The following is a 12,922-nucleotide window of genomic DNA, read 5'->3' on the forward strand; positions in this document are numbered from 1 at the left end:
CATAAGTTTGTCAAATGCCTTTATTTTGGAGATTTTTTTTAAAAGAAAACATAAAGTCTTGGCAAATTTAAAAGCCAGCAGTTACATGGTGAGTAATACTGATATTTAATTTTGACAAAAGCCAAAAAAATATGATAACATAAGATCCCTGCCTATTCCACTTAAAAAACAACATATGAACTGACAACCCAGGTAAAAAAAATGCATCTATAACAAAACACCGTATTTTCAAATTAGCATTCTAACATAATAAAACTAGCATTTACGTTGTTATAATGAGACTGAGCTATAAGCAGCTGATATATTTAGTTATATTCTCTAATTAAAATTTGTAATAAGGTTGCAGTATCCGTAGTGGTGTTGAACAGCACAATTGTGTTGCATTTCCAGGTCTTACTTTTGCTCTTAAATGCCTATTTTAGGCTACTTTCACCCTAGCGTTTTTGCTGGATCCGGCAGGGCTCAGCAAAAACGGTTCAGTTACTGATAATACAACCGGCTGCATCCGTTATGAACGGATTCGGTTGTATTATCTTTAACATAGCCAAGACGGATCCGTCATGAACTCCATTGAAAGTCAATGGGGGGACGGATCAGTTTTCTATTGTGTAAGAGAAAACGGATCCGTCCCTATTGACTTACGTTGTGAGTCATGACGGATCCGTCTTGCTCCGCATCCCATGACGGAAAGAAAAGCACAGAACACAACCAAATGGAACAGACTGCATTTTGAAACATTCCGTTCTGTTCAGTTACATTTTGTCCCCATTGACAATGAATGGGGGCAAAACGGAAGCGTTTCTTTCCGGTATTGAGACCCTATGACGGATCTCAATACCAGAAAATAGAGACGCAAGTGTCAAAGTAGCCTTAGACATAAAGGAACATATTCTTTCCTTTACATGACATACGAACTAAAAAAATAAATAAATAGATAAAATAAAACATACAAATTTTGTTCACTTATTATAAAAATTAAAAGGCCATCATGCATTTGGCAAAACATCAGCTGAGTTGGAGAGCACATATAAAAATGACAATGGGTACTGCACAAATGAAAAGCTATGCCTGTGCTTTAGCATACTTCCAAAGTGGGATGCATCACCTTCTGATAAAAATGGAATTTTGTCATTTTATACAGGTATGGTATACGTACAGTGCAATATTGGATCATGAAAGGCACTGTACCCCAAAACACTTCATTTCTTTCTGTACTTACATTTGGGGCTTCACCCATGATCCACACATGTGCACTTATACACTTTGCCAAAAAATGTTTTTGATTTTAGAACTAGTGATACTTCCCATTTAGAGTTTTATATCTTTTTATCATTTCATTTTATGTATACAGTAAAAATGTATATTGTTGCAATAACCATTTAATAAACAGACAAAGGGTGTGAATTAAACAACAGTGAGATATTATCACATAAGTAAATAATACAAAAAATATAAAATTAAAGACAGGGCACACAGTAGAATTGTCTTCTTTCAGAATATATTATTAATTACTTCTATGGTACTGAATCTTTAAAGGTAACCCAATCAGCTAACACGTTTGTGCTAAGAATAAAAAAAAATACCATTTAAATTTCTTGGAAATAAATTGAATCATTGCACTATTACTAGACCCGGTTTTATAATACTGTGTTGTACCATTCACACATAAACCGAAACACTGAAGCACAACTCTAAAATAATTATGACTGAAGAGTACAAAAAAAGAAAGAAAAAAAAAAACATAGTCAGAACAAACACATTCATTAAGTTTAGAAGTGTCAGTAACACAACATTGCAGATCATTGCTGCTTGTGTTGATCATCATTCACTTATTCTTCTAATATATTTCTCAGACTTATATACTATACCACAAGCTGTACCACTTTCCACATCATCACCTGTTACACCACTATTCCCAAATATGGCCACATTTACATTTACCATACCATATCAAATGAACAACTTCTGTATGTGATGTCATATTCTCTGTCCATCTCTGTGTGGCTAATGACAGATCTTTAGGACAATCCAATGTCTTCTGCCGACTCTAAATCAATGTTGGGCCGGTTTCACTATAAAACACACTAGTGCACATGATACTATGTAGGTGTCTCTTTACAATGAAATTATAATTTACAGTACTATAAATTATGTACAGATGTAGTTTTGTCTTATTGCTACATCTGAACTAATATTTCAGTTTTCACATCTGGGAAATCCCATTGCCAGCAATGGGCTTTATAACTGCATGACTACCACATTAAAGGTGTCTTCCTGGTTTTTAATACTGATGGCCTATCAGCATTATAGGCCATGATTATTTGAACAACGGGAGAAATAGGTGACAGACCCCCAGAAGTCGGGGCCACAACTACACGGCAATATCTGTACTGTAGTGGAAAGAGCTGGTAACTCCACCGCTGCTCCCAATGGCTTGAATGGGAGCAGTGCTGCAGTTACCAGCTCTGTCCACTACATGACAGACAGAATTGCGTAGTCCCAGTTCCGATTTCCAGCGTCAGAGCTACTGTACAACAGCTGATCACCAGGGTTTGGGCTGTCAGGCCCACCATGATCATATATTGATAGCTTATCCTGTTAGACCATCGGTATTAAAATCCTGGAAAACCTCTTTAAGGTCATATGAAAGAAAATCGTGTTAGATATTTAAAGGCTATAAGCAACTTTGGAATTATTTTTGACATATGTTAGTGGTTACCTTGAGTTAGAAAAGTTTCACTAACTTTCAGAATGTAATATCCTTGCTTTCATTGATTTTTAGACCCCCTGATATTCAGTTTGCAACCTGCTCCTAGTTTCAGACTTGGGACCTGTCCCTTCCCCAGTAATAGAGTACAGCTTGATCTATCCTCCCTGAAAACGTGGATCATTTTCTCACTCTCCACACTTTGATGTACTGTGTAGAGCCTTCCCCTGCTGCTACTGTATCTCTAACACTGAACTCGGAGGGGGAGAGCAGATAGAGCTGACAGAGCCAAAAGCAGTGTACTGTACCACCTATGTCATCAGAAAAGCCATCTATGTGAAGGAGTTACACAGACCCTACAGCAGCAGGAAATTTGTAAAGGGAATGTATAGTCCGAAAATAACCTATTGTTTATATCACATTTTAAAGACTTTTAAAGATTTTTTTATATATATTTTTGTCATAATCTATTGAATCTATTGCCTAATAATATATCAACACTTCTTGTTCTGTACAGATCAATTTTAAGTAGTCATCTCATTTATCATCACAGGCAAGAGTATTATGTAAGCTAACCCCTCTGTATAAATAACATAGGATCATTCAGAATAGGTGATGGTCACAGATTATCTACTCCCTCCTGACCTCTGTACAGCTAACAGAGCACGGACAGAAAACTTGATACATTTTATATAAACAATAGGTCATTTTCTAATTACACATTCCCTTTAATGACTATCTAGAAAGCTACTTAATTTGGCATTTAGCAAGCAAATTAACAATAAGTGCAAAAGTATCCATAGCCTTTAATCTATTTTAAGAGCAGACAACTACAATATTACATTGAACTAGATATAGCTCTTATTAAATTTAGCAGACATACAAGGTCATCGTTCTAAAACTGAATGTACATATGAAATTATACTTAAAGGGGTATTTCCATCTCAGACAATGGTGGCACATCACTAGGATATGCCCCCATTGTCTGATAGGTGTGGGTCCCATCGAGAACAAACCCGTAAAGATTGTGAAGGGTGCACTGTGCATGTGCAGTCACCCTCTATTCATTTCTATGGGGCCACCAAAAATAGCCAAGCTCTGGCTCGGCTATTTCCGTCAGCCCCACAGAAAGGAATCGGAGCGGTAGCCACACAAGCATGGTGCGCTCCCATTCAATCTTATGGGGAGAGAGCTTAGGGGTGACTGAACCCCAGAAAACCAGGGGCTCTCCGGCCACAACCTTCCCCGCACCGTTCTCAGTGTAGGTGAAGGTCCCAGAGGTGGGACCCGCACCTATGAGACAATGGGGGCATATCCTAGTGATATGCCCCCATTGTCTGAGATGGGAATACCCCTTTAACGCTGGAGCTTTTGCTTTATGAGATGGACAGACGATGCTCCCTCATTGGCACATATAGGTAGATACAATAGCACAAATGTGGGGTAGTAAAATTATACAATTTCATTTGGAAAACCATATTATCATAATTTTTTTTAAAGTGCCAACATTCTTAGGCTGTACATGCAGATTTGGAGAAAAATCCTTTCTGGTGGGAAAGTAGTCCATCCACACTGCATGAAGAAGCTCTTCACAAATTCATTATTCATCATAGATGTCTGCTCATTGACATATTTTTTTTTAAATATTTCAACTTTGCTGATATAACAGCTTTGTATTATCTAACGTCACATACTAATGCTTTTAAATATTTATGTAGCTTATGAAGTATGTTTTATATGCTATTTATACTTTACATTCATAAGTGGGCCATCTACTGCAGTATTTACAGTGTGACATATCTATTGCAAGTGCAAACTCTCTAGTCCTGAAAATAGGTGACTCTGCTAGAAGGAACATTTCATCCGATGCTTGCACCTCTAAGGAATCGATGATATGTGTACAATACAGCATTCTAATATTCAACTGTCATTTTTCAGCATTCTGACTTCACATTCATTTGTTGTAGAAATGAAATTCTGTCTAATACAATGGCTGTTTTTAATCTGACTGTATGTCTAGATGCCTTGACAGGGCGCATTCAAAAAAATATGCAGCACACAAAACAGATAGTACAGACAGATGTAGTTACTCTACACGTACCATATACAACATTTGAATCTCTAATATATTTCATAATTTGTTATTGTTAAATTGTGTCACCTATGGAGGTGACATTACTTTCACTGTACAGTCTAACTTTGTGTAATTTAACACTGTAATTTGCCCCATTTGATCATGCAACTGTCAGAGATTGGCGTAAGTGATTCATAAGGCATATTGGAACAAATTGAAAATGACCTATTATCCTTGAAAATGATTTATTTCCTCAGAGGAGTTCCTGAATGCCTTAATCCTATTTAAAGTTCATAATAAATCTGCTGGGTAATATATACGTTTTTTCTTTTCTTTTTTGGCTTCAGTTGGTTCCGCAGTAGTCATAAAACAATGGTTTCCTCCAGAGTTGTGAAAGGAGTACACTGCACTCAGGATGTTCTAAAGAGACCTACATTCAGAATTCCAAGTAAACCAGGAGGCCAAAAGTTGGTAGCAATATTCCAATAATACTGGGAAATATCCCTGACGTGTCACCTGGAATACAAATACACAATATTAATTGTAGAGATTCTTTTTTTTGTATAAAAGGTCATTTACCGACCTAATAGTGTTGTCCGAGCTCTGCTCAGGCTTTGACAAAAGCACTTAACTGAAGCAGGAATTTATATGTGTATATAGCGAATATATATATATAAATTTGTCATTATCATATTTGTACTGACCCACAGCATAAAGTTACGGTATCATGTTACTTGATAGATGTTACTTGATAATAAGCTTAGCTTTGGATATAATAATAGACTTCAAAGGTCTAGCAAAAGTCTACTATAAATGGAGCTGACTATGGACCCAATCACTTTTCACCAGGTTTTTATGGGTTTATTCATGGAATTCTGAACAATATGTTCTGTTTGTGCAATATAATAACAACAAAGTTTACAATGCACTTAAAAGTGGACAGGCTGCATGTTCTAAACAGATGAAGGGTGGGTCTGAGGAACCTCAGAATAAAGGTGTCCGTATACCTTCAATAGCTGTCGGTTGAACATTTGTTCAAGACTGACAGCTATCCCTCCAAACTCCCCCATACACATACATGCTTGGTTCAGAAAAGCACTTATCCACTGCCAGACAACACTAATGGGGGCTTATCGTTTCGGAGAACAAAAGGATCAGACATTTAATTCAAGTAGGGAACTTCCCATGAACAATAGATTGCCGGCCCCACCAAAAGCGGTGGGTTTGGCCAAGAATACTGTAATGTGTATTAGGACATTAACACTGCTATTTTGAATAAATATTACCCTGGTTAGTTGGATATTTATACTGTAGATAAAACTACCTATTCAATGTCCATATAACTGATGTTTGAAAAGTACTGTGGCATATTGTGTTAGCTTTTGTACTGCAGCTATGACACATGTTCTTATGCATTTATTTCATTTTGTAGGAAATGCTGACTAATATTGCATGTGCACTCAACAGTTCTAGGGCCAATGAACATTTGTTCTCGATAATAGGCCTGTGTACCTGTGCTGTTTATCATCAGATGAATGAGCAAAATGCTTGTTCATCGGATGAAATGATCTTTTGTGCAGCACATTAAATCATCGTAACTGGGCAGCAGATCGTGCTGTAAACAACTGCTGCCCAAAAACAATAATTCTGTATGAGGAGGAGCGATAGCAATAGCTATCATTCGTCCCCATACAGTGTAGGAGATTGCTGCATGGAAATGCAGCTCTTCCCTCCACTAACAAGCAAGCAATTATCAGGAAGGAACAGTCCCTTCCCGATAATTGCCTACTAGGTTGAGCAGTGTAAATGCAGCTTAAAATTGGCTTTTTTTGCATTGTACATATGAGTGTGATCAGAATATAACTTGATTCCACTTTCCTTGAGTTCATTTGGAGGCCTAGGCCCCAAGGAAGGTGAGTCATTTTAGTGCAGGGTCCCATCTAGAAGAGGACCCTTGTGGCTAGCAGATGGGCTATGCTTTTGTACCGCAGTCATTGAGTGTGTACACCTGCACATTTATATCATTTTGTAGGAATTGCGTTGCATTTTTTTGTCTAATATAGGTCTATTGATACTACATTGTTTAGGTGAAGACAGAAGAGAAAGACGCTGAAGAAATTACAGGACAAATACACTTACTAGAAAGTTTGATATATGCTACTGCTCCATCTCCTCCTTCACTGTGGGCTCGAACCTCAACGATACATTCACCTTCCCTGGGCGCTGGAACCTCTAATGTATGCTCTCCAGTTGAATACAAGGTGCCTGCATGTTGTCCAGCTGGTTTGTAAAGAATCTTGAGGAAGAAAAAGTATCTTTTGTGATATTACAGAATACAAACCCTTTGTCTGTCTAGACAGATAGATGTTTTTCTTAATTACCATAACATAAGAAATATAAATTATGAAAAATCATGAGTACAAATGGACAAAACTTACTTTATATCCTCTCACTGCTGATTCATTGGATAAAGGCTTCACGTGTTCCCAAGTGATGATATACTGGGATCCTGACTTCACAGCACTAATAATTCTAGGTTTCTGACTGGGAGCTGGGAAAAGAGCGTAGAATTAAAAAATAAGCTCATATTTTTATGTTTATAAAATGGTGGTACTGGGATAATGATTAATGCAGAGAATTGTGAGAATCACTTCTCAAATTAATATCATTAGGTAAGAATACTGATCAACAATATACATCAACTGCCATGGGCACACATATGATATATGGTTACATGAGTTATCCAGACTGAGAGGTGCTCTTTGCAGTTACTCTGATGTTTGACTCTTTGCATTTCACTATGACATCCATATAACCTAAGATGGTAACAACTGGAGTTATTTAGTGTAGTAAAAAGATGAGGGAGGAATGATCTAATAACTGTGTATAACTATATCAAAGATCAATACGAGCTTTCTCCATGATTTATTTATACGCAAAACTCAGGGAATCCTTTTCATCAAGAGAAAGGAACATTTCTACAGTATGTCAATATAGAAGGGGATTCTTTACTGTAAAAGTAGTAAGACTGACATGGCTTTATTCTGGGTCTTATGATCATTTAGAGTTGAGATTTTTGCCCTAAGATTAGGAAAAAGATGAGTTATCAATAAGGCAACCAATTTAAGCAAAATGAATACAATTTGTAATTCTATACACTAGTAACAGTTTAGACTAAATGCATATTTTGCTCTTTTCCCAAGGTATACGTGTTGTGAATTAAACTTTCATGTGTTGTAAATAAATATACAGTGAGGAACAGAAGTATTTGAACACTGAGATTTTGCAAGTTCTCCCACTTAGAAATCATGGAGGGGTCTGAAATTCACATTGTAGGTGCATTCCCACTCAGAGACAGAATAAAAAAAAAAAAATTCAGGAAATCACATTGTATGATTTTTAAGGAATGTATTTGTCTTGCTCTGCTGAACATAAGTATTTGAACACCTGAGAAACAGCAAGAATTCTGGCTCTCAAAGACCTGTTGCTGTGCCTTTAAAAAGTACACCTCTACTCCACTCATTAATCTAACTAAGTACCACCTGTCTGAGCTCTTTAAAGACCCCTGTCCACCCCACAGTCAGTCAGACGCCAACTACTACCATGGGCAAGACCAAAAAGCTGTCAAAAGACACCAGAGACAAAATTGTGGACCTCCACAAGGCTGGAAAGGGCTACGGGGCAATTGCCAAGCAGCTTGGGGAAAATAGATTAACCGTTGGAGCAATTGTTAGAAACTGGAAGAGGCTAAAGACGACTGTCAGTCTCCCTCGGACTGGGGCTCCATGCAAGATCTCACCTCGTGGGGTATCACTGATGATAAGAAAGGTGAGGAATTAGCCCAGAACTACAAGGGAGGAGCTGTTCAATGACATGAAGAAAGCTGGGACCACATTTTTAAAGGTCACTGTCGGTAGAACACTACACCGTCATGGTTTCAAATCATGCATTGCACGGAAGGTTCCCCTGCTCAAGTCATCACATTTCCAGGCCTGTCTGAAGTTTGCCAATGACCATCTAGGATTCTAGATGATCCAGAGGAGGCATAGGAGAAAGTCATGTGGTCAGATGAGACCAAAGTAGAACTTTTTGGTCTAAACTTCACTCGTCTTGTTTGGAGGAAAAAGAAGGATGAGTTGCATCCCAGGAACACCATCCCTACTGTGAAGCATGGGGGTGGTAACATCATGCTTTGGGGGTGCTTTTCTGCAAAGGGGACAGGATGACTGCACTGTATTAAGGAGAGAATGAATGGGGCCATTTATTGTGAGATTTTGAGCAACAACCTCCTTCCCTCAGTCAGAGCATTGAAGATGGGTCGTGGCTGGGTCTTCCAACATGACAACGACCCGAAGCACACAGCCAGGATAACGAAGGAGTGGCTCTGTAAGAAGCATATCAAGGTTCTGGAGTGGCCTAGCCAGTCTCCAGACCTAAATCCAATAGAACATCTTTGGAGGGAGCTGAAACTCTGTGTTGCTTAGCGACAGCCCCGAAACCTGACAGATCTAGAGGAGATCTGTATGGAGGAGTGGACCAAATTCCCTGTTGCATTGTGTGCAAACCTGGTTAAGAACTACAGGAAACGTTTGACCGCTGTAATTGCAAACAAAGGCTTCTGTACCAAATATTAACACTGATTTTCTCAGGTGTTCAAATACGTATGTTCAGCAGTGCAAGACAAATACATTCTTTGAAAATCATACAATGTGATTTCTTGATTATTATTTTTTTAATTCTGTCTTTGAGTGGGAATGCACCTACAATGTGAATTTCAGACCTCTCCATGATTTCTAAGTGGGAGAAACTTCTTGACTGTGAACTACGCTTTTTTGTAGCAGAAATCATGCTTTCACCAAGCATAAGAAATCACAGAGTGAAGAGAAATATTTCCCGTAAAAATGAAAGTGTAGCTCTAGTTATAAACAAGTTTTCAGAAATAAACAGCACAGAAGAATAGAAGAAACTTTGAAATATATCTTATTAAAGAATTATGCTTCCTTCTGGGCTTCTCAGGGTGCTTTCCTCATCTAGTAGATCCTTTTTAGTCTCTGTCCTCACACTTAAAAGTCTGTGGAGAGAGAAGGAGGGATGAGGAGGGTGCTGCCAGCTAGTAAGTGATTTATCACCTCACTCTGAACAATGATAGAAGCTTATTATACTAGAAATAATTAAGTCAAAATTGCTAAGTGTAGAGGGGCCAAGAAACTGCAGTTTGTGTGTCTCTCATCCAGCAGCCTTCTCCTCCCCCCTCCCTCCTCTCTCCATATACATGTACATCAACATTAAAAGCAGGAAAGAGCAAAACAGCCTGATAAAAGCAGATAGAAGCATTTTTCTTTAACAAGATATATTACAAAGCTTGTTATAGTCACCTGTACTATTCATTTACTGAAAGTTGTTTTATAACTGGAAGTACGCTTTAACTTTTAATAGAATAAAACTTAAATAACCCTAGGAGTGTCCAAATCACAATAACCTAGTGATGACCCAAACCCTAGTTTGTCCCTAGGTGACCCTGCCTAAAGTGGGACTGCCTGACAAGGGTGATTCCACTGTCTTCAGATCTAAGACTAGATGACCCAAGATACCTACAATAATACACTGTAAAAATAGTCAGTGTACAATACTCCATCAAATGCTAAGTGTTCTCCGAAAGGTACAACGCCTATAATAATTATATACACCACCATCCAGTGGCACCTACGGACAAAATAGGGTTTCTCTCATAACTGGGGTGTTGTGATTTGGACACACCTAGGGATAATTTAGTTATTCTATAGGGATATTTTAGTTATTTCTTGTGTTTTACTTTCCCTCTGCCGGAATCTTGGCTTCCTTGTGATCAGGATCTGTGACTTAGTTTTACCAAGTATACAAATAACATGACACAAATAGCAAATAATATAATAAAATATATATTTTATATGCACAGAACTTGTAGAAGTTGAATACCAAACTTAAAGGCTTAAAGTACACCTCCGGAAGCAAATATTTTTTATGAAAGTATTTCACTCATTTTGGGCTAATAATAATTTTTTTCAATTGGTCTTTATTAAAAATATTGAGCCATTCTGTCACAAAGGGTAGTTGTGTAAATAGTACTTTTCATTTTCACTTTGTGCTAGCAATCTAATCCTTAGAAGAAAATCACAGAAATAAGATAATAATGCACTTAGTAAAGTAGATGCAAGCATTATATATGGACAAAGTCCTCACTCTGATATGATAAAATCTGAGACACAGCCAATATATTTTGATCAAAACACATCTGTGCCCACCTATCAAGCGCCAAGGTGGTCTCAGGTCAGGCGGGTCCTACGCTAAACCTACCTAAGCCATTGGGCTACTATGTTCAGGAGCGCAGACACCGCAGTTATATGGTGTGCTGCTCCTAGTCACCTCCATGTGCGTCAAGCAACCGATGGGAGGAGGAGCAAGCACAGCTATATGTACCATCTAATCAAGGAGCTCTATTAGATAGGAAGGGCAAAAGTGATAAAATAGGTGCGCATTCACACTTGAAGGTGCCACTCCCTCAAGCAAATACTACATAGACAAAAAAAAATCACAGAAAAAACAAAGGGAAAAACATCCTGCACGGTATGATATATAAATTTGCTTAGGTAGGTTTAGCGTAGGACCTGCCTGAACTGAGACCACCTTGGCGCTTGGTAGGCAGGCACAGATGTGTTTTGATCAAAATATATTGGCTAAGTGTCTCAGATTTTATCATATCAGAGTGAGGACTTTGTCCATATATAATGCTTGCATCTACTTTACTAAGTGCAGTATTATCTTATTTCTGTGATTTTCTTCAATAATATGTCCAGTGACATCCGCAAATTTATATATCATACCGTGCAGGATGTTTTTACCTTTGTTTTTTCTGTGATTTTTTTTTTGTCAATCTAATCCTTATCTCTAATTTACTAATAGGTCATAAACACTTATTTAAGCCACATTCTTATCAGTAAGATACCAACTGAGCTATAATGAGTGTTTATAAGGTCAGAGACCAGAGATAAGGAGACCGTCAGATTAGCTGGCTGACAAAAGAGAGAGAAAATTCAGATCCCTCTATTAGAGCGTCTTAGCCCTGTACAGAAAAAAGGGTTCCATATTTGTAATAAAGAAATTATTTTTAGCTCAAAATGAGTACAATGCAATTATTAAAAAAATTGCCCCAAAATGTGAACATAGCCTTTAACCTCTTAAGGACCCTGGGATTTCCCATTTTTGCATTTTCGTTTTTCACTCCCTGCCTTCCCATAGTCCTTTTTTTCATTTTTCCATTCACATAGCCTTATTTTTTTAGGGACAAGTTGTAATTTCTAATGGCACCATTTACGGTTGCATACCATGTAGTAGGGAGCGGGAAAAAAATTCCAAATGGGGTAGAATCGGGAAAAAACGCAATTCTGATAACGGTTTTTATTTTTTTACACTGTACACTATGCAGTAAAATTGACCTGTTATCTTCATTCTCCAGGTCAGTACGGTTCCAACGATAGCACACTTGCATAATTTTTCTTGCGTTTTAATACTGGAAAAAAAATGAAAACCTTTGAGGAAATTTTTTTTTTTCCATGACCATATTCTGACCCCTATAACTTTTTTGAAGCTATGTGTACGGGGCTCTGTGAGGGCTAATTTTTTGCGGGACAATCTGTTCTTTTCAGTAATACCAAATTTAAGTGTGTGCGACATTTTGATCAGTTTTTGAAAAAAATTATTGGGTAGTTGAAGTGACAAAAAATGTCAAATTGGCTGTTTTTATTTTTCTTCCCACTACGCCATTTGCCGTATACCATTAATATTGTTATATTTCAATAGTATAGGCATTTTTGCACGTGGCGATTTCCATGATATTTATTTTTTAATTAGTTAAGTATTTTTATTTTAAGGAAAGGGAGGTGATTTTAATTTTTTTATTTTTTTTTATATTTGTAAAAAGTTAAACTTTTTTTTTTTTTTTACTTTTTTTAAGTCACCTTGGGTGACAATAACTGGCAATCATTTGATTGCCCATAGTATTCAGTGATGGCTAAATAGCCATCATTGAAAACGTCATTTGCACTATATCAATACAAGGCTGCCACCTAGTGGCCTGTATTGATATATAAATCTAATTGACTCTG

General features: G+C 37.4%; 1 protein-coding gene across 1 annotated transcript in view; it reads right to left on the reverse strand.

Moving 5' to 3' along the window:
* Nucleotides 1–4,939: 4,939 nt before the first annotated feature.
* Nucleotides 4,940–12,922, reverse strand: part of CNTN1 (contactin 1) — a 232,856-nt gene continuing 224,873 nt past the window's right edge. The window contains exons 22-24 of the mRNA XM_040410854.1: nucleotides 7,220–7,332; nucleotides 6,921–7,077; nucleotides 4,940–5,297 (exon numbers count right to left, since the gene is read on the reverse strand). Of these exons, the coding sequence (XP_040266788.1) occupies nucleotides 5,218–5,297; nucleotides 6,921–7,077; nucleotides 7,220–7,332 (350 nt within the window). The 3' untranslated portion in view covers nucleotides 4,940–5,217. The remainder of the gene's footprint in view (nucleotides 5,298–6,920; nucleotides 7,078–7,219; nucleotides 7,333–12,922) is intronic.

The sequence above is a fragment of the Bufo bufo genome, chromosome 1 (genome assembly GCF_905171765.1).
Source record: "Bufo bufo chromosome 1, aBufBuf1.1, whole genome shotgun sequence".
Classification (NCBI taxonomy): Eukaryota; Metazoa; Chordata; class Amphibia; order Anura; family Bufonidae; genus Bufo; species Bufo bufo.